Source organism: Pyrus communis, chromosome 17 (assembly GCF_963583255.1).
Source record: "Pyrus communis chromosome 17, drPyrComm1.1, whole genome shotgun sequence".
In the NCBI taxonomy this organism is placed as follows: domain Eukaryota; kingdom Viridiplantae; phylum Streptophyta; class Magnoliopsida; order Rosales; family Rosaceae; genus Pyrus; species Pyrus communis.
Window position 1 is genome coordinate 18,126,274 of NC_084819.1, and position 21,977 is coordinate 18,148,250.

Below are 21,977 nucleotides of genomic sequence, written 5' to 3' on the forward strand. Positions count from 1 at the left end.
GTTTCCACATAACGCCACATGATTAATTTTGATCACCACCAACATTGGCATCCCCGTTTTATAAGTCCTATCCAAGGATGAGATGGATCAAAAAGACCAGAATTCTTATCATATGGCATATCATTTGCTTTGGAGGTTCATACAGTAATTTGCTTTAAGCATTCAAATTTCAAACAAACAAATGAAACCCTTCAAATCTACACAAATTTTAAATATTTTTATTTTCTTTTTCATTTGATCACTGTCAAATTTGCTAAAGGTTCGATCTTTGTAATACTTTCACAACAAATGTATTTAACATATAAACCAGCAACACGAAAATCTAAAATAACCAAAATTAAGAACTCAACTCACCATATTGCTATCAAACAAAAAATTATCCAAAAAAAAAAGCCAAAAATTAGAAAAATTATTTTGCACATTTTTTTCTCCTTCATTTTTGTCCACTGATTATTCTTTAATTTAGTTAATTGAAAGGCAAGCAAACAATAAGTTTGTACATGAAAAGCAAAAAAGTTGTGAAACTTATTTCCCAAACAATTAATATTGAAAACACGTAAAAATATATAAATAACATTTTAATCCAATAACAATCAGGTTACGTTTGGTACGTGAAAAATGAGATTTGGGAATGAGAAGTCACTTACTTTCCCATGTTTGGTAATAGCGTTATTGTTTGTGTCCCTCTAGTTCTATTTCCCAAAAGTTGGTTGTCTCCCTCTTATTTTTTTGAGCGAGTCCTACTAGCACTCATCTTTCCCATTAATATTGGTGAAGGTAAGAAGTTACTGATATGCATTATTAACCATATACACTTATGCAGTGACATATTATTGTTTCAATTTAGATTTAGATTTTATCCTGTATCCACATATTTATTTTAAGAATTTCATTATTATTAAATTTGGAGCCAATAAAATTCCCAGATATTCTAATTGACAACCCTGCAGTTCTTCTTGATCTCGCCCTGTCTTCCTGTGAGGGCATCAATAGATCCCATTTTCACCATGGCTGCTCCTAACTTAATAGCCCATGCAGCACCAGATACGGCATTGTTCCTTACAATCCCGGCCGTCGACCGGCTAGTCAGAAGCATTTGATCCGATTTAAACATGCCCTGGTGGTTCTTAAAATCAGTATATATTATACTTATTGTCAAGCTTATGTGGTGTCAGAACATGAAACAGCACAGTTTTTCGATCGTCGGAGGGGTAACTTGTATTTTCTTTTCTTCTTCTTAATCTTTGTGACAAGTGTTAAAGGAAAAGAATTCACACAATCTGTACAAACTGGAGAGCAGGAATGTTGCATGTGGATGCCACGTCCTGGACAGTTTGGAATGATGCATGTGGATGCCACACCCTGGACAGCAGGGATTTGCACGTGGTTGCTGCATCATGGATTCATGGGCTTGGTTGCTGCATCGTGGGCAGCAAGGATGCCATCTGTTTTTGTATTGTTTAATGCATGCGTGTATGTATATGTATATATGAAAGCTGCTTCCATTTGCAGCTAAACTAATCGATCAAATTTATTTGATCCCAAATTTAATAACAAGAACATTCGACCAAAAAAAAGGGTCCTGCGTTCTTACAAAGAAAGGATGGCGGAGAAGGTCATGAAGGTGAGCGTGAGGGATTCAACGATGGTGAAGCCGGTGGAGGAGATGCCTCCGAGAGCATGGTGGTTGTCCAACTTGGACCTGGTGCGTCGTGTCAATCACATGCCGAGCGTCTACTTCTACAAGCCTGATCAAAACTGTAGGTCAAACTTGTTAAACCCCACCCTCAAATAATTTGTAATTCCATAATTTCCCCTAGAGTCACCACTTAACTCATCCCTTATCGCTTTCTCTTTCCCCTCGAGTCTCTCAACTCACTCACTCCTTTCTCTCTCTCTCTCTCTCTCTCTTTATCTCTCTCTCTCTCTCTCTCTCAGTTTAGCACTCTCTATCTCCGATCAAACCCACACACTGTGCACACCCTTAGAGACACCCAGACGACGACGCAGCAGCAGCACCACCTTCGTTGACCCTTTCTCACTCTCCCTTGTCGCTGTGAAGCACGGCGAAGCCTAGAAAACACTCCGGCGAACCCCAAGACCCTCGAGGGAAAACTAGCCACCTCCGACGTTTCACGGTTAATCGCATGTACCAACCTTTCCCTCTTGTTGCTATTTTTGTTTCGCTAGTTAGATCGGAGGTTAAATCGGTCAATCACCATCAACCGGAGCTTGGGAGGCTCTGGCTTCCTTCCCCGAAGAGAAACAAAGGCCCAGGGCCTTTGGGCCTAAACCCAAGCCCAAACCCTTGTTTCTCAGGCCTCCGGGGCATGTGTGGAACTTGGGTCTTCGGCCTGTGGAACTTGAGCCTAACCCATTTATTTATTTTATTTTCTAAAAGCCCAAAACCTTTTAGTTTGGGTCAGGCTTTCAGCCCAAAACCAAAGGGCTTCGGCCCGTGAGCCTTTGACCCAAAACCCTCAAACCTAGGCCTTTGGGCCTTAGAACCCAGCCCATTGGCTAAGCCCAGAGCCACTGAACCCAAGCACAAAAACCTAGGCCCAAAACCTGGTCCAAACCCTAGCCCAACCGCTTGTGAGCCTGCACGTGTGGGGTACATGCGCCACGGTCCACAGCAGCGCTGGCAAATTTTTCGACGACCCAAGGCAGTGTGTGGTGGTGCGTGAAGGCACGTGGTCGTACCTGAAGTCCATTTTTATGTTTTTCGACATCTTGAACTCAATTATAACGTCCGTTTCTAAAATTCAATCGTTTAAGTATAGTTTTGATAATTGTACCATTTATGTGCTTAGGTGCAACTATTAGCAACGATTCCGTCATTCCTATTTCATACGGCTCTTCGACGACGGAATATATGTGAGTGGACCCATTCTAAAATGCATGTTTTAATAATAGAAATGCATACATGAAAATCATGATTTAATGACTACGTTTTATGAGATATTATGCTATACTAAGAATATTTTAGAATATTATATTTTATCGAACTGATGTTCTTATAGTATATACGATGGATGACTATATACTATTTATGAACATGCTTTTACACACTTCTTTATAGTATATATGATGGATGACTATATGCTATGAAGATGTTTTTGAGATATATGTACCTATGTTTGGAAAGACTATGTTCAATGATTTTTTTTGTTCGTATCTAGTGGTCACTGTTCTGCCTATGGGCGAAGGAGAAATAAGGCTGAGAGAAATATATGGTTGGCAGTAGGTATATGTTAATGGCTTCGGGCCGAGAAATACTGATACTGATACCACTAGCTAGCACGTTATATACGAGATATGTTTCATGAAAGGTTTTATGGCATGCTAGGGTTTTCAGAAAACTTATTACATATTATGCTATTGTTTTCATTAAACTTTGGGGGTTAGTATGTTGATAACTGTTTCAGTATTATATATATATATATATATATATATAAACTTGGTTCACTCGTGTTTGTTTTGTGCCCTCAAGATATAGGAACGAGGATTACGAACCGAGCTACGAGGCATTCCCTTACCAGTGACATCGTGCCATCCCTTCTGCTTTGACTTCATTGTAATAGCATTTTCCGCTTGTACCCTGAATTAGAATACGCTCTGAACATGTCATGGACTATCATTATGTTTTCATTGTTGGTAGTTGAATTATTTATATCCCTATCTTCACGTAGAAATGAATAGTCACATCCTTTTATTTTGCTATAATTCATAAGAAAAATTTATATGCATGTTTCACATATTCTCAACATTTGCATTCATTAAATGGTTTTCGTGATCCTCAGATGTCGATCAGCATGTGACCATCCCTATGTCTCACGGACATCGAGATCAGAGCGTGTCTTGTGACAAGTGTTAAAGCAAAACAATTCACACAATCTGTACAAACTGGACAGCAGCAATGTTGCATGTGGATGCCACATCCTGGACTGTCTGGAATGATGCATGTGGCTGCCACACCCTGGACAGCAGGGATTTGCACGTGGTTGCTGCATCATGGGCAGCAAGGATGCCATCTATTTTTGTATTGTTTAATGCATGCGTGTATGTATATGTATATATAAAAGCTGCTTCCATTTGCAGCAAAACAATCAATCAAATATATTTGATCCCAAATTTAATAACAAGAACATTCGACCAAAAAAAAAGGTCCTGCGTTCTTACAAAGAAAGGATGGCGGAGAAGGTCATGAAGGTGAGCGTGAGGGATTCAACGATGGTGAAGCCGGTGGAGGAGATGCCTCCGAGAGCATTGTGGTTGTCCAACTTGGACCTGGTGCGTCGTGTCAATCACATGCCGAGCGTCTACTTCTACAAGCCTGATCAAAACTGTAGGTCAAACTTCTTCGACCCGGCGGTGCTAAAGCACGCGCTATCCAAGGCCCTCGTGCTCTTCTACCCCTTGGCTGGCCGTCTCAAGCAAAACGGGGGCCGTTTGGAGATCGATTGCAATGCGGAGGGCGTGCTGTTTGTTGTGGCGGAGACCACCTCTGTTGACCTTGATTACTTAGGCGACTTTGCACCCACTGACGAGTTCAGCAACCTCATTCCCTCTGTTGATAGTTCCGTTGGCCTTTCCTCTTATCCCCTCCTGGTGTTGCAGGTATCTACTCTATATTTAAGCATGTATATTTGTTTTAGTGGCACTTACACTTTGAGGTCCTCTTATGCCCTTCTAATTACTTCGAAAACCTATGGGGATCGTCTATTAATAAAAATATAAAAACTGATTCTGATGTGTTGCGAGAATAAACCGCTGTAAAATAAAATTGTTAAGTGTTTGATAAACATTTTTTTGTAAAAGTGCTTTTAATAAAAAATAATAAATAAATAAAGAGTATTTGGTAAAATTTTATATAAATTGCTTTGAATATGTTAAATGATTAAAAATGATATAGTATTTATATGTGATATAATAATTGTCAAAGACAATAATATAGAGGCAAATATTGTAATTTTGTAAAACATGTGGAAGTATACTTACCATTTGAAAAGTTCATTAAATGAGCATAGATACTGCTTCTGCTTTTCTATGTTTTCTACTTTCATTGATAGCAGTTTATAAAAAGAAAAAAAAATGTTTCCTGGAATTGCAGAACCACACGAGACGAGAGACCCATTAATGAAGAGAAAAAGAAAACAGTCAAATGCAAGAACTCACAACAACTCGATCTCTATAGATCTTAAATATGGCTTTATTCTGTATATTCAGGTCACATACTTCAAATGCGGTGGAGTGGCAGTTGGTGTTGGTATGTCACATTGCGTAGCTGATGGAGTTTCTGGTTTCCACTTTATAAATACATGGTCGGAAATGGGTCGTGGTAATCTTGATGACCTTACAAATATTCCGCCATACATAGACAGGACATTACTTCGTGCCCAAGACCCGCCTCAGCCTAACGTTGAGTACCAAACTTTTGCAACCCCAAAAAAACCTCTCTGCAGCACAAAAGACGGTGGTGTTGAGAGCACAACAGTCTCAATGTTCAGATTGACGAGGGACCAACTCAGTATCTTGAAAGCCAAGTCTAAGGAAGATGGGAACACGGTCAACTATAGCACATTTGAGATATTAGCAGGTCATGTTTGGAAATGTGCATCCAAGGCACGTGAACTTCCCGTCGATCAAAAGACCAACCTATATGGTGTTGTTGAGGGACGTTCCCGACTGCAACCCCCACTCCCACTTGGTTTCTTTGGCAATGTGATTGTCAATGCTACCATTATTTCCACGGTGGGGGATCTCCAATCAAAACCAACATGGTATGCTTCAAGTTGTATTCGCAATGCTATATCGCAGATTAACGGCAATTATTTTAGATCAGCAATTGACTTCCTTGAGCTTCAGCCTGATCTTTCAGCCCTTGTTGTCGGGGCTGATTCTCGTAGGTCCCCTAATATTGGAATAAATAGTTGGGTTAGGTTGCCATCTTACGACGCTGATTTCGGATGGGGTCGACCTATTTTTGTGGGACCTTGTGGAATTCCATTTGAGGGGACGGCTTTCGTATTAGGAAGTGCAACTAATGATGGGAGTTTATCAGTCGCCATTTGTCTGCAATCCAAGCATATGAAATCATTTTCAAAGTTGTTCTATGACATATAAACAAGCAAATGATAATTTAGCAGGGGACTTGCGATTTTAAAGATGCTGGATCTGAAGATTTGTTGTGTACGGTTTTTATGTGTGTTGTTGTAATTATTTTTGTTGGCCATGTTATATCTTTGTATTGGTTGTTGAATGTCTTGTTTGTTATGACTGCTATTATGATCAGGGTTATGTTTACGTATTTTGTTGTATTTATTTGAGGGGTTTTTGAACTTTAATCCTTCAAGAAGATTAAAATTTAATAAAAATCTGGTGTTAGATTGAATATTGATTTTAGTCCTTAATGTGTACTTAATTCAAATTCATATTATATTTTTGTTTTTATATTTAATAGATAACTTATTTAATGTTATTACATTAAATTTTAAATTTATTATTATACACATTTTAATTCATTAATTTTATTTAACTTTCTTTAATTAGTGTACCTAAACGTTCGTATCATAATATATTTTACTAAATTAGTGTACCGAAATGCCCGTACCTAAATATATTGTAGTGAATTAGTGACACAAAAGAAAATATGTAAAAACATAAGTGTATCGAAAAATTCGTACCTAACTATATGATACTAAACTAGTGTACCAAAATGTCGGTACCTAAATATATTATACTAACCCAGTGTACCGAAATGTTCGTACATAAATATATTGTAATGAATTAATAGCAGATAAGAAAATATACAAAAACATAAGCGTACCAAAAAATCTCTACGAAAATATTTTCTTATATAAGATGCTTACCATAACGAGAATTAAAATTTATATATAATATTTTCATAAAATTTAAATTCATAAAATTATAAATAAAAAAAGAGACATTGAATATATATGACGGCATTAAATAGAGTCTAGAGACTAAAATCAAATTTTAATCTTGTATAAGATATTTTTTTTAATTTCATCTTATTTAGGATTAAAATCTAGTTTTCTATTTATTTTATTGTAAGGTTTGTTGCAGTTGACTTCGATCTTGTCCATGTATAGTATTCTCACTATATTTCGTTTGCAACTTAAAGTTGCTGTTGGATGAAGTTTTGAATCTTTGATTAAGTTTTTCAATTGAACAAAGGAAATTAGTTATGAATAATTTGGTGATATCATCATTATATTTGGTAATTGGTTATTAGAGACTTTTTACTCACGCTTTTACATGTGTAAGATGTGCTTTTTGTTTATCATGAGTGCTTGTTATGATATGAGAGCAGGTCCGCCCTTCCCAATTGTTGATGTCATATTACGAGAGTGGTTGTTTTGAAAATTTAAAAATGACAAATATTTATATAGAATTTAAACGTGAAAATTTAAAAATGACAAATAACCTACCTTTTTTTTTTATTTTTTTAACATGCATGGTGTTGGATCAAAAATAAAGATTTTCTAAACCAGTTCCCAACTTACCATCATTATTGCCACCAACGACACCACCTCTTAGGTTGTAAATGAGCTGAGCTGAATCAAATATCATCATGCTTAAATTTGGCTTGTTTAATTTTTTTTCCGAGTTCAATCTAGGTTTGGCTTGGTTTTTATATGTGCCGAGCTTGAGTGAGCTTAAAAATTTAGGTCTGATACCGAGCACAAGCTGTTTCGATCTATTTTCAAAAGTAAGTTGGTTCAGTTGTTTTAAGAAATTTGTAATATCATGTTAGGGTTTAGGCTTAACAGCTGCTTACTAGGTCAAATATTTTTAACATAGCAAACGCAGCAAGTGTGCAGTAGAAAGTTCGAGGACGTTTCTTAAGGGGGTAGATTGTTACAATTCGTCAATGATTTTCTTGGTAAAATAGTCTTTATTATTTAAATGACCAAAATACCTTTACGAGGGTAAAATTTATTTTTGTTGGACTTTCGAACACAAGGCACATCCTGGTCATTATCTAATTTATTTGAATAGTACTCATCGTCACAAAGTCCTAGTCAATATCTAATTTATTTGAATAGTACTCGTCGTCACAAATACGTGACGCAAATAGAATGAAATTTAGAGATCGAACGATAAAGTTACAGATTTTCAAAAATAAGGACAAATGAGGAATTTTGAGATGAGCTTTCTAGAAGAGCCAACTTCCTTTTCTTCCTCCTGGAGTGCAGATCAGGGGAGGGGGGCTGTTCTTCTTCTCCTTCCCCTTTTGCTATGCTAAACCCGCTCTCGTCATTCTTTTCCTCTCCAAAGTTCTGATGACAAAACGACGACGTCCAACAGAGCCCCATGATGGTGGCCGAACCGATTCAGAGGAATCAGAATGACGATGACCCTTATCATCGACTAGAGCACAGAACGGTAACATCGATTCGATTATAACTTTGTTAATCGCATGGATAAATCCTGATCAGCTCTAAGGAAATCTTTATGAGCAATATTTTGGTAATTGGTTTCGGTTCAAAATTACATTTGTATTGTTAAATTACTTTGTGATTCAATTCAATCAAGTTTTTGTTCTCACAAGTTTGTGGTAAAGTGGAAAATATTTCAGCCTCATCTTTTCTCACAAGTTTTTGTTGTCATAGGTGAGTTCTCAGCATCCTCTCGTGAAAACCGGAGGGAGAACAGGCGATTTAAAATTTTTAGACACGTTTTGAGTTTTGAGTGTGTGTACATGTGCATGGATATAGAACATACCGGTTTAGCACCACCTTCACACTTGAGAAATGAAGAGGAGAAAATATTAGGAAATATAGATTTAGTTGAAAGTTGATGAACACAAAGAGTTTGTCTCTAATTGAAACAATGAATATAACTCTTAAACTTCTTCTTGTATATAAGGAGGATTCAACTTCCAACTTTTGTTCTACAACAAATCAAATGAAATTGATACTTTCATGTTTAAATATATTTTAAATTTTATAATTTTATTGCCGTATCCATGGCATATCATATATCCTAGTTTTTAGAGATTTTTCGTATAGTCATATCGTGTCATATTGTATCACTATATCTGTATCCATGCTTCATATATCATCAATGATGATGCAATACATATAGGAATGCCAATGTATTGGCGTCCCAGACCTAGCTATAGCGTGTTGTTATGTGTTTAAGTTTCCATATAACGCCACATGATTGATTTTGATCACCCCAACATTGGCATCCCTGTTTTATATAAGTCCTGTCCAAGGATGAGATGGATCAAAAAGACCAGAATTCTTATCATATGGGATGTCATTTGCTTTTGGAGGTTCATACAGTAATTTGCTTTAAGCATTCAAATTTCAAACAAACAAATGAAACCCTTCAAATCTACACAAATTTTAAATATTTTTATTTTCTTTTTCATTTGATCACTGTCAAATTTGCTAAGGGTTCGATCTTTGTAATACTTTCACAACAAATGTATTTAACAAATAAACCAGCAACACCAAAATCTAAAATAACCAAAATTAAGAACTCAACTCACCATATTGCTATCAAACAAAAAATTATCCAATAAAAAAAAAAGGCAAAAATTAGAAAAATAATTTTGCACATTTTTCTCTCCTTCATTTTTGTCCACTGATTATTCTTTAATTTAATTAATTGAAGGGCAAACAATAAGTAAGTGTGTACATGAAAAGTAAAAAAGTTGTGAAACTTATTTGCCAACAATTAATATTGAAAAACACGCAAAAATATATAAATATTGGTCACAACATTTTAATGAAAAAATAAAAAATGGGCACAATAACAATCAGGTTACGTTTGGTACGTGAAAAATAAACTTGGGAATGAGAATTCACTTACTTTCCCATGTTTGATAATCACTTTATTGTTTGTGTCCCTCTAGTTCTAATTCCCAAAAGTTGTTTGTGTCTCTCTAATTTTTTTGAGCGAGTCCTACCAGCACTCACCTTTCCCACTAATATTGTGAAGGTAAGAAGTTACTGATATGCATTATTAACCATATACACTTAAGCAGTGACATATTATTGTTTCAATTTAGATTTAGATTTTATCCTGTATCCATATATTTATTTTAAGAATTTCATTATTATTAAATTTGGAGCCAATGAAATTCCCAGATATTCTAATTTACAACCCTGCAGTTCTTCTTGATCTCGCCCTGTCTTCCTGTGAGGGCATCAATAGATCCCATTTTCACCATGGCTGCTCCTAACTTAATAGCCCATGCAGCACCAGATACGGCATTGTTCCTTACAATCCCGGCCGTCGACCGGCTAGTCAGAAGCGTTTGATCCAATTCAAACATGCCCTGGTGGTTCTTAAAATCATGCCAAATTCATGAGACGTTGTTAAATTTTTCCAAATTTACTGGTGATTGTAAAGAGAAAAAAGTGCTTTACTTTGTGGGGTTTACACCGCCCCCTTGCATTGACATTCCATTGATTGTAGAAAACCAGCCACTGTCTTTTGCTGTTATTTTTTGGCCATGAATCAGGTCCATATGGTGGCACTAATGTCCCATCAATCTTCACGAGAACAAAATAAAGATAAAAATTCAAATCAGGTTTTGGTTAAGGTAAAATTAAAGTAAAAAAATTATCAACCAAAATTTCTCTCCTAGATAATTCTATATAAAATTTCGAGATTTAGAAGGAAAGCTACATTACTTGAAATTTAAGGCCAGAACTACACCGTCTCCAGTGGCACCGAAAGATCTCACATTGAAAACAGTAATATTTGAAACACATGCTCAAGAATTGCGATTCCTTAGACTTCCAATGCTGTAGGAAGAAAGAGTATTAGGGTAGAATTAAACTTGAAATCATCCAATTCGACCTTTGGAGCGTTGGATGTACCTTATTCCATGACTTGGGCCGCAAGTAATGTTCTTAATGTCTGCATTGTAACAATCAACTCCTAATGAGACGCAATTGTCACCTACATGAAGCATTTTAAGCCACGATAAGGGTGAGCTTTCGAGAGATTGGAGAGTGGAGAAAGACATGTCGAATCGGAAGCTTGTGCAAATACCATGGGAGATGAGTGAATTGTAGAGTTTCACATTGTTTATTCTATGCGAATTCCATTTGTGTTAGGACTCAAATAAGGAGGTGCTTTTATGGTAAGTGATTCTAGGTGGACGTTTTGACAGTTATCGAACCGGAAATGAAACTGGGGGCTGTTCTTAACTCTGAGTCCTTGCACTCTCAGATTGGAGCTCATGAAAAATCTTATGGCCTGCGAAAAAGAAAATTAATCCGTAAACATAACATTTCAAGCAATACTGAATAAAGCTCATATCAGAAATAGCAATAGCTCAGAAAGATACATTAGTTTTGTAAAAGTTAAACAACAGGTAAATTATTAGTTTCACAAATTTTATACGGTATATAAATTATCTTATAAAGTTATATGATTTGTGGGGGTTCGTCTGATGTTCTTCCAATGGCAACACCAAAAGCATCAACTTAATCATGAAATGGAAGAAGTGAAAAGATCACAGCAAAATCCATTTCAGTTCTTCTTTTCTAAACCAGTTCTCAATCTGGAAACCGGGAGACTAAATGAAATGGAAGAAGTGAATACGGTAAGGGCAGGTCCCTTGCTCTTAATTATATCAAAGCTCCTAAAGAAAACACCGAAAAAATGATGATCGTGGGACAATGTTTCTTCGACGATGTATCGAAAAGATAGAGCACAAATAAAAGAGAACGGAAAAGTTCGTGTCTTTATCATCTTTGTGAGCCAAATGACGACTTCAGATGTGTAAATTGAGATTCTATGCTTTGTGAAATTCAAACTTAGAAATGCTAAAAACCCTTAAACGAGACATACGTCACATTTGGATTTAATTTTAACGACATTATATATGAATTGAACCAAATTGTTATCAACCGAAATTATGATCTGGTAAAATTTTTTTGTTATCAATCACCACAACTGTTTATTACTTACTAAAATTATGAATAAAATTGCATGTAAATACAAAATTAAAATGTCAAAAATCACAGAATCGGATGCTTCACCTCCAAACAACTTTACCAAATCATGATTTTCCCGCCTTATTTTTAACAAAGCCCAGACTCGTTCCCGCCACGAGTAACTCCAAAACGACGCCGCAGAGCCCAAGCCCAACGCTTGTTTACATTTTCCCTCGCAACCAAACGACACCGTCCGACCCAAAACCCCACACCCTGACAAAACAAGACTCAATCCCCGAAAATACCCTCGTAGAAAATGGCAATGACTACAGAAACCAACCAAACGGGGAAGTAAAATTTCATAATCCTCAGTCCTTTTTCGTCACAAGGAAAAATCAATTCCTTTAAAGCACCCGTTCTCCAGAGCCCTCGAAAACCATAAATCCCCCACGCTCACTCTTCTCCGATTCGAAAAAACCTTCCCTGCGATTTTTCATTTTTCCATCTCTCTCTCTCTCTCTCTACCTCTTCAAACTCTCTCTCTTTCTCTCTCATCCCTCGCTTCGAAACCCTAGGTTCTCTCTCTCCCTCTCTCGCTCTATCTCTCACTCTAAAATTTGCGTTTTGGTCAATGTATCGGGTACTTGTCGCCGCGAAGCCCTAGAGCCCCAAACTGAAACCCTATTCGACATTGCGGAGCCGCAGAAATTCGCAGAAGGCCGTTCCTGAAGGTTCAGAAAGGTACGATTTATGTTTCTGTATAGCTGTTCATGGATTAATTTAGTGGTTTTCGACGATTTTTGTATGTTTGGGGAGGTAATAGGAACCCTAATTTGGTTATCGAGTTGGGGATTTTTTATTGGAAAGTCGAAAGGGAGTTGGTGACGATGATTTTCGGGGGTTTTCCAGATATAATTTTAGCTTTCTATGAATGTTGATGTTGTCGTGAAACCCTAGTAAACTTGTGCGAAACCCTAATTGAGATTTTTAGGACTTTTATTGCAAAAAATAAAAATAAAAATAAAAATTTGGATATTGATAAAGTGCGAATTTTGTTCTTGAGTTAAAAAATATATTTAATTGTCTGAAAGTGATAAGTTGATGTTTGTCATATGTAGAAACTGGTTGTAATGGCTGATCGTCGAAATGGAAATAGCCAGCCCGCTAATGGGAAGACTGCAGCTGGAGCAGGAAGTGCCTATAACATTGATTTGAAAGTCTTCAGTGAGAGATTGAAGTTACTTTATTCTCACTGGAATAAACATCGATCTGCTTTGTGGGGTTCTTCTGATGTTGTTGCAATAGCGACACCAAAAGCATCAGAAGATCTGCGGTACCTTAAATCTTCAGCATTGAATATTTGGCTGGTGGGTTATGAGTTTCCAGAGACCATTATGGTTTTCATGAAGAAGCAGATTCATTTCTTGTGCAGTACAAAGAAGGTGTCTTTGTTGGAAGTTGTTAAAAAGTCTGCCAAGGAAGCTGTGGGTGTTGATGTTGTGATGCATGAGAAGACAAAGAGTGATGATGGAAGTGCTCTGATGGAGGCAATTTTCCGTGCCATTCGTGCTCAATCGAAGGCTGATGGCCATGACACAGCTGTCGTTGGACATATTGCAAGGGAGGCCCCTGAGGGAAACCTCTTGGAAACATGGTCCAAGAAGCTTGAGGATGCACATTTTCAGTTGGGCGATGTAACAAATGGGTTGTCTGACCTGTTTGCTGTTAAGGACAATGACGAGATTTTAAATATCAAGAGAGCTGCTGTCTTGTCTGCTAGTGTCATGACCGAAGTAGTTGTTAAAAAGCTTGAGACTGTTATTGATGAGGAGAAGAAAGTCACCCATTCTTCTTTAATGGATGAGGCAGAGAAAGCTATTATGGAACCATCTAAAGCTAAAGTGAAGCTCCGGGCTGATAATGTTGATATCTGTTACCCCCCAATATTTCAGAGTGGAGGACAGTTTGATCTCAGACCCAGTGCTGCTAGCAATGATGAGTTGCTTTATTATGATTCTGCTAGCGCGATCATATGTGCTGTTGGGTCCCGCTACAAGAGTTACTGCTCAAATATTGCCAGGACCTTTCTGATTGATGCTACTTCCAGTCAGAGCAAGGCATATGAAGTTCTCTTCAAGGCCCATAATGCAGCCATTAGTGAGTTGAAGCCTGGGAAGAAGGTCAGTGCTGCTTATCAAGCTGCCCTTGCTGTGGTGGAGAAGGAGGCTCCTGAATTAGTATCAAATTTGACAAAATCGGCTGGGACTGGTATCGGCCTTGAGTTCCGTGAATCTGGGTTGAATATAAATGCAAAGAATGAGCGGTTGGTGAAAGTAGGCATGGTCTTTAATGTGTCACTTGGGTTTCAGAACTTACAGAGTGGTCGCAGCAATCCCAAAAACCAAAACTACGCTTTATTGCTTGCGGACACTGTAGTTATTAGCAATGACAAGCCAGAGGTGGTGACAAGTAGAAGTTCTAAGAATCTTCAGGATGTGGCATACTCCTTTAATGATGGAGATGAAGAGGAAGCTGAAAAGCCCAAAAAACCGAAAGATGAGGCTAATGGAAGGGAGGCCTTAATGTCCAAGACAACATTGAGGTCAGACAATCATGAGATTTCGAAGGAGGAACTCCGCAGGCAACATCAGGCAGAACTTGCCCGTCAGAAAAATGAAGAAACTGCCCGCAGACTTGCTGGTGCTGGATCTGCACCGGGTGACAATCGTTCTGCAGCAAGGGCTTTAACGGATTTAATTGCCTACAAGAATGTAAATGATGTCGCTCCACCAAAAGGTCTGAATCAACTAATGATTCAGATTGACCAGAAGAATGAAGTTGTTCTGTTGCCTATTTATGGCAGTATGATCCCTTTTCATGTTGCAACCATAAGGACAGTTTCCAGTCAACAGGACACGAATCGGAACTGTTATATCAGAATCATGTTTAATGTCCCTGGGACTCCTTTTAGTCCTCATGATGCCAACTCACTGAAGAACCTTGGGTCTATATATTTAAAAGAAGTTTCATTTCGCTCCAAGGATCCAAGGCACATAAGTGAAGTGGTACAGGCGATTAAAGGGCTGCGAAGGCAAGTTGTGTCCAGGGAGTCCTTGATAGCTGAGAAGGCGACACTGGTTACTCAGGAGAAACTCCAAATAGCTGGTAACAGATTTAAGCCAATAAGATTGTCTGATCTTTGGATTCGACCTGTTTTTGGTGGCCGTGGAAGAAAGATTCCTGGTACTCTTGAAGCTCATGCAAATGGGTTTCGTTATTCTACCACCAGGCAAGAGGAGCGCCTGGATGTTATGTTTGCAAATATTAAGCATGCCTTTTTCCAGCCAGCGGAGAATGAGATGATCACTCTCCTCCACTTTTATCTGCACGATGACATCATGGTGGGCAACAAGAAAACAAAAAACGTGCAATTCTATGTTGAGGTGATGGACACAGTTCAGACCTTGGGAGGTAGTAGGAGGTCTGCCTATGACCCAGATGAGATTGAAGAAGAGCAGCGGGAGAGGGATAGGAAGAACAAAATAAATATGGATTTTCAGAACTTTGTGAATCGGGTTAATGAGCTTTGGGGGCAGTCACAGTTTAGGGACCTTGAGTTTGATCAACCTCTGAGAGAGCTTGGTTTCCATGGTGTACCTCATAAATCATCGGCATTTATTGTCCCTACTTCAACCTGCTTGGTTGAACTGATAGAAACTCCTTTCCTTGTTGTCAGTCTAAGCGAGATTGAGATTGTGAATCTGGAAAGAGTTGGCCTTGGGCAGAAGAATTTTGACATGACAATTGTATTCAAGGACTTCAAAAAGGACGTTCTTCGGATTGATTCGATCCCTTCAACAGCACTTGATGGTATCAAGGAATGGCTCGACACAACTGACCTCAAGTATTATGAGAGCAGGCTGAATCTCAACTGGAAACAGATACTGAAGACAATCACCGATGACCCGCAGAGCTTCATTGAAGATGGAGGTTGGGAATTTTTGAATTTGGAAGCGTCTGATTCAGAGTCTGAACAGTCGGAGGAGTCAGACCAGGGTTATGAACCATCAGATATCGAATCTGCTGAATCAGAAGAATCGGATGATGAGGATTCTGATAGTGAATCGGTTGTGGAGTCTGAGGATGAGGACGGAGAAGCGGAGTCAGATGAGGATGGGTTATCGTGGGATGAGCTGGAGAGGGAAGCAAGCAATGCAGATAGGGAGAAGGGGAACGAATCAGACAGCGAGGAGGACAGGAAGAGAAGGAAGGCGAAAGCTTTTGGGAAGTCTCGAGCCCCACCTCCTAGTAGTATCCCGAAGCGGAGTAAGATGAGATAGATCGTGTGATTGTTTCATGTCAGTGGCATGTTAATGTTTTAAGAAGTCGTCTGACGGTAGTTACTTGGAACTCTTAATTTTACTAGTACGGTTTAAGTTATTTCGTTATCGCTTTTTGGACCGAATGGACTTATGTTGCAGATGCGGAGTAAGACTAGACTAGACCTTTTGCTTGTAAATTGTAGTATTATGCTGGAAGTAAAAGCTTTATCACCGTTTGTGTTGTCTTAACTTGTTTAGGTCTTTGATTGCCCCTGTTCTTGTTGTTTAATTTCCACAGTTGGAAGAATTATGAATGTTGCTTTGTATTGTGCACCTCATTTTTTTGTACTTTGTTTCCCAAGTTAGAGAACGAATTTTTTCGCAACACCGTATTGTTCTTCAAAAAAAAAATTGGTATTTACCGATGTAAGTTCGGCTAGTTGGTTAAAGACAGTATGATGTTTAGATTATAATATCATTTTGCGTGTAGTTCCGACGTCCACCATTCTTTATCCATATGCATTCAAATGCATGCCATTTCTGGGGTTGTGGAGGAAGCAAGGGAGAATCGATCGATGTTATTGGTTGGAACGAAGGATAAGACGGTGAACGATTCAGATCAACATCCATCAGTTCATATCCAAATTCAAATTCATCCATCCATTCGCCCAAGTACAAGTTCAAGAACATATTCATACCTTACCCTAATACAACCAAAACAAGCTTTGCATGCATCCGCAAGGGATATACATTTTACCCCGTTGGCGTTTCTTCACCTGCAAGTAACTTATTACCAAAAAACCACATTCACTACAGGATTCATAAAGCAACCAAAAAAAGTGCCAAAAGTTTGGTAAAAGATATATCCATGTGTGGGAGGATAAAATCCAATTTCGACTCATGGGCCAATACCAATCATCCAAAAATTGCGGTGTGCAAGAAAAACAGTGAGGAAAGCCCACAATTAGTATACAGACGCAAGGGAAACGTGTCTAGATAACTACCTCCACTACGGAGGACCACCAAGGAAGAGGGAGAGGAAGACAAGTCGTGGTACTTGTTACCCAAGCATGTAGTCCTATAAATGTGGAGAGGAGCCAAAGATCAAGGTACGTAATTAGAACCCGAGAGAAAGCAGATAATAGAAAATCAATTGACTAACTTGAGCGTCGGAGTATACCCCGCCCAGACTAGCTACGGAGAAAGACTGCCACCAATGTCACCTAAATTTGGGCCTCTTGGGCAGGCTGCCACCAATGTTCCTCTTGTCGGGAACTCGAGCCTTTCCAAAAGCCTTAACCTTCCTTCTTGCCCTCTCCTCTTCACTGTCCGACCCATTCCCTTTTTCCCTGTCTGCGTGGCTTGCTTCCCTCTCCAGCTCTTCCCATGTCTTTCCTTCGGCCTCTTCTGAGTCTTCTCCGGATTCTTCTTCCTCATCATCTTCCGACTCCACCAATGACTCGCTGTCATCATCCTCCTCATCTGAACCTGAATCCGACTGTACATCTGAAGGCACATACCCATGGTCAGACTCCTGAGAATTGTCGGAATCCGAATCACTAATATCCATGTTCAAAAATTCCCATCCACCATCCTCTATGAACTTCTCGGGGTCGTCAGTAATGGTTTTGAGGATAGGACGCCAGTTGAGATTCAACCTACTCTCATAATACTTGAGATCAGTAGTATCTAACCACTCCTTAATTCCATCTAGAGATGTCGAGGGAATAGAATCAATTCGGAAGACATCTCGCTTGAAGTCCTTGAAAACAATAGTCAAATCAAAGTTCTTTTGCCCTAGACCAACTCTCTCAAGGTTTACTATTTCAATCTCGCTCAGGGTAATTACCACAAACGGTGTCTCTATCAGCTCAACCAGACAGCTTGAAGTTGGGACAATGTAAGCTGACGCTTTATGAGGTACTCCATGGAAGCCAAGCTCTCTAAGGGGCTGATCAAACTCAAGATCAAGTGATTTGAATGGAGGTTGCCCCCACGAATCATTTACTCGGTTCACAAAGTTCTGGAACTCCATATTAATTTTGTTCTTTCGTTCCCTTTCACGTTGCTCTTCCTCGATCTCATCAGGATCATAGTTTGACCTCCTTCCACCTCCCAGTGTCTGCACTACATCCATCACCTCGGCATAAAATTGCACGTCCTTTGTCTTTTTGTTTCCTACCATAATATGATCGTGCAGATGAAAGTGCAGCAGGGTAATCATTTCCTTCTCAGCTGGCTGGAAAAATGCATGTTTGATATTGCTAAACATAACATCGACACGTTCTTCAGACCTTGAAGTCGAATACCGGAATCCATTCGAGTGGGCTTCCAGTGATCCAGTGAGCTTTCTTCCACGACCCCCAAAAACGGGGCGAATCCATAGATCTGGCAATCTTTTTGGCTTGAATTTGGCTCCTGAAATTTGCAGCTTCTCCTGCGTAACTAAAGTTGCCCTTTCAGCTTTTTCAGATTCCCTTGAGGCAACCTGCCTGCGAAGAGTTTTAATTTGCTGTACTACTTCACTTATATGCCTCGGGTCCTTGGAACGGAATGAAACTTCCTTTAAAAAAATTGACCCTTGAAACTTCAGGGAGTTTGCATCATGAGGGCTAAACGGAGTACCAGGTACATTAAAGATTATACGGATGTAGCAATTCCGGTTAGTATCCTGCTGGCTGGAAACACTTTTCACAGTGGCTATGTGAAAAGGAATCATGTTTCCATAAACCGGCAAGAGGATAGCTTCATTCCTCTGGTCAACCTGAATCATCAACTCTTTTGGAGCAGGCAGATCATTGACATTCTTATATGCAATCAGATCACCAATTGTCTTCCCAGCACCACGGTTGTCGTTAGCTGCAGAACCCCCACCAGCAAGCCTTCTAGCAGTTTCTTCATTCTTTTGGCGGGCAAGTTCGGCTTGGTGCTGCCTTCGTAGCTCTTCTTTCGACATTTCATGGTTGTCTGATCTAAGTGTGGCCTTACTCATCGCACTCCCGGCACCTTTACTACTGGATCTAGGTTTTGCCTGCTCTTCTTCTTCATCATCATCATTGAATGAGTACGCCACATCCTTAACAGCTTTGCTTGAATTAGTCAATACTTCCGGGGTCTCCTTACCAACAATAACTGTATCTGCTATTAACAGTGAAAATATCTGGGTCTTAGGGTCTTTTGTCTGTGCCTGCACGTTCTGCAAACCCAGAGAAACGTTGAAAACCATGCCTGGTCTCAAAATTCGGTCATTCTTTGCATTAAGATTAAGCCCCGACTCACGAAACTCAAGGCCAATTCCAGTTCCAGCTGTTTTAGTCAAGTTTCCAGCCAGCTCTGGAGCCTCCTTTTCAACTACTGAGAGCGCAGCTTGGTATGCAGCACTTAACTTCTTCCCAGATTTTAAATTACTGATTGCAGCTTCTTGGGCTTTAAGCAGAACCTCATATGCCTTGCTCTGCGTAGAATTTGCATCAATCAGATAAGTTCGAGCAATATTGGAGCAGTAGCTTTTGTACCTTGATCCGACAGCACATATAATCACACTAGTAGAGTCATAACAAAGGTTCTCATCATTGCTTGAAGCACTTGGCTTCAGATCAAATTGTCCTCCACTCTGAAAAATTGGAGGATAGCAAATATCAACATTTGCTGCCGTCAGCTTCACCTTAATTTTTGCAGGCTCCAATATGACCTTTTCCGTGTCATCCATCAATGAAGAATGGGAAATTTTCTTTTCCTCATCAATGACCTTCTCAAGCTTAGGTACCACAAAAGTCTTCATCACTGATGAAGTCAAGTATGCCGCTTTCTTCACATATGTAAGCTCAACGGGGTCTTTGACGGCAAACAAGTCTGAGAACCCATTGGTCACATCACTCAACTCAAAATTAGCATTCTTCAACTTCTCACTCCAAGTCTCCAAAAGTTTCCCTTCAGGAGCCTCTCTTGCTATGTGTCCAACAACAGGAACATCGGAGCTCGAGTGGGCATTTACATCTCGGAATATGCTATCCATCAGTCCAGTTCCATCCTGGCCTTTGAGTTTCACATGCATCACCACTTCAACACCAACAGCCTCTTTTGCAGGCTTTATCACAACATCAAGGAGAGAAGCCTTTTTCTGGCTACACAAAACATGGACCTGCTTCTTTGCAAAAACCATGATAGTTTCTGGGAACTCGTAACCGAGCAACCAGATATTCATTGCTGAGGATTTCAGATACCGCAGATCCTCAGAAGTTGGAGGAGTTGCTATTGCAAGTGCATCAGATTCACCCCATAGATCACTACGATGTTCCCTCCAATGTGAATATAACATCTTTAACCGCTTGCTGAAGTTATTGAGATCAATGGAATATGCACTGGCGGTCGCTGTTGCGGTTCCTGATGACTTCCCATTCGCAGGTTTGACATTACCTTTTCGTTGCTCAGCCATTGATGACACTTCAGATATAGATTGTACAACCTTGGAAAATCAGCCTGCTGAGTATGCTGATCAGCATAAACTGTGAGAAATAACAAATGTTTATCAGTTCGCTTCCCGCTCTCCACATAGTGAAAAGTTGACCTGAAAACTTTTCTTGATTTAGCTTTCTCCGTATACAATACCAATAGTACATACTAACACCAGCACATGTAAAATTCAAATATCACTCACTCTTGAGAACTTGGCATTGAGATTCAAGCTCAAACAGCAATAAGAAATCGTATCTTGTTAACCGTCCTTTTCCACTAAAACTCGAAAATTTTTAATCTTTTCTTTGTTTTCCAACAACCGTTAATCTTGACATTCAAAATTTAATGCCGAAGTTATATTAAAGTTCAGATTTGCTTTCAACCAATTATCAGGAACGAAACAGAGTATCACACACACACACACACACACAAAAATTAAAAAAAGAAAAACAGAGGATCCCTCTGGAGCAGTCAACAATATCAATATAAATTTAACTTCTAATCATAAAAAATTAATAACAAATCGATTGAAATCGAAAACTTGTTTAAGTAATTACTTTGCGATTGATCGAAAAGATTTTGAAAACTTGTTCCCAGTTAATTTCTCAATCTCCCAAATGAAGCTCCCAGCTTGATGCATCATACCTGACCTGAAAAAACCATTTCCAATAAGCCATTGACAAAATTATTTCCAAGTTGCTAAATTTGCTTCTCAAAATTTCAGATTCTGAAGAAACAAACAAGATCCATTTACTGATGGAAATTCAATTTTTTTTTTTTTTTGGTAATTTTCGATGCAGAATCTAAACACAATCATCGGATTGACGAAGCTAAAGCCAGCTGCTTGGATATCAAATCCTCAAAATTTGAAGGAAAAAAGAAAAAATCAGTTGATCAAATTGAATAAAAACTTGAACTTTACCAGCTTTTGGTGGAGGATTCGGAGGAGGACTCGTTTGCCAATTGGGTCTCTGAAACTGGTACCAAAATAGAAAAGTGAAGCTGATTTGGGGGGAATTGGAGGATGAATTTGGATCGAAATGAGAGGTTTAGGATCAATCTGTGAAGATTAAGAAGATTGAGAGGGGAACTACAAATAATTGAGAGATGGAAACAGGGAGAGAGAGGGAGAGAGAGAGAGAGAGCTGTGGATGAAGACTTGACCTGATTTTTACTTTGTATTTATAATTTCCATACAAGAACAAAAACGACGTCGTTGAGGTCGATGAAAATATTAATCTGTAATCTCTTTCTACACTCAACTTAAATT

At 38.9% G+C, this 21,977-nt stretch overlaps 3 protein-coding genes across 4 annotated transcripts; 2 read left to right on the top strand and 1 right to left on the bottom strand.

Moving 5' to 3' along the window:
* Positions 1-1,930: 1,930 nt before the first annotated feature.
* On the top strand, positions 1,931-6,228 carry LOC137723088 (shikimate O-hydroxycinnamoyltransferase-like). The gene is made up of 4 exons (XM_068462243.1): positions 1,931-2,877; positions 3,494-3,577; positions 3,804-4,620; positions 5,230-6,228. The coding sequence occupies exons 3-4, from the start codon at positions 4,057-4,059 to the stop codon at positions 6,124-6,126; spliced, it is 1,461 nt and encodes a 486-aa protein (XP_068318344.1). The 5' UTR covers positions 1,931-2,877; positions 3,494-3,577; positions 3,804-4,056; the 3' UTR covers positions 6,127-6,228.
* A 6,153-nt stretch (positions 6,229-12,381) lies between these two features.
* LOC137721728 (FACT complex subunit SPT16-like) lies at positions 12,382-16,501 on the top strand. The gene is made up of 2 exons (XM_068460751.1): positions 12,382-12,671; positions 13,049-16,501. The coding sequence occupies exon 2, from the start codon at positions 13,061-13,063 to the stop codon at positions 16,268-16,270; it is 3,210 nt and encodes a 1,069-aa protein (XP_068316852.1). The 5' UTR covers positions 12,382-12,671; positions 13,049-13,060; the 3' UTR covers positions 16,271-16,501.
* A 626-nt stretch (positions 16,502-17,127) lies between these two features.
* Positions 17,128-21,828, bottom strand: LOC137721727 (FACT complex subunit SPT16-like). Of its 2 annotated transcripts, XM_068460750.1 has the most exons (4): positions 21,630-21,828; positions 21,265-21,357; positions 17,433-20,757; positions 17,128-17,330 (listed from the first exon to the last, which is right to left on the bottom strand). In XM_068460750.1, the coding sequence occupies exon 3, from the start codon at positions 20,685-20,687 to the stop codon at positions 17,472-17,474; it is 3,216 nt and encodes a 1,071-aa protein (XP_068316851.1). In that variant the 5' UTR covers positions 20,688-20,757; positions 21,265-21,357; positions 21,630-21,828; the 3' UTR covers positions 17,128-17,330; positions 17,433-17,471. The 2 variants fall into 2 exon arrangements, with proteins under 2 accessions (XP_068316851.1, XP_068316850.1); XM_068460749.1 differs by having other exon boundaries at positions 17,128-20,757.
* Positions 21,829-21,977: the final 149 nt, after the last annotated feature.

Bases quoted from the DNA above. Each gene is read 5' to 3' on its own strand.
- LOC137723088 (XM_068462243.1), top strand. From the start codon at position 4,057: ATGCGTGTATGTATATGTATATATAAAAGCTGCTTCCATTTGCAGCAA. The intron at 4,621-5,229 runs GTATCTACTCTA...CTGTATATTCAG, and splicing joins ATCCCCTCCTGGTGTTGCAG to GTCACATACTTCAAATGCGG.
- LOC137721728 (XM_068460751.1), top strand. From the start codon at position 13,061: ATGGCTGATCGTCGAAATGGAAATAGCCAGCCCGCTAATGGGAAGACT.
- LOC137721727 (XM_068460750.1), bottom strand. From the start codon at position 20,687: ATGGCTGAGCAACGAAAAGGTAATGTCAAACCTGCGAATGGGAAGTCA.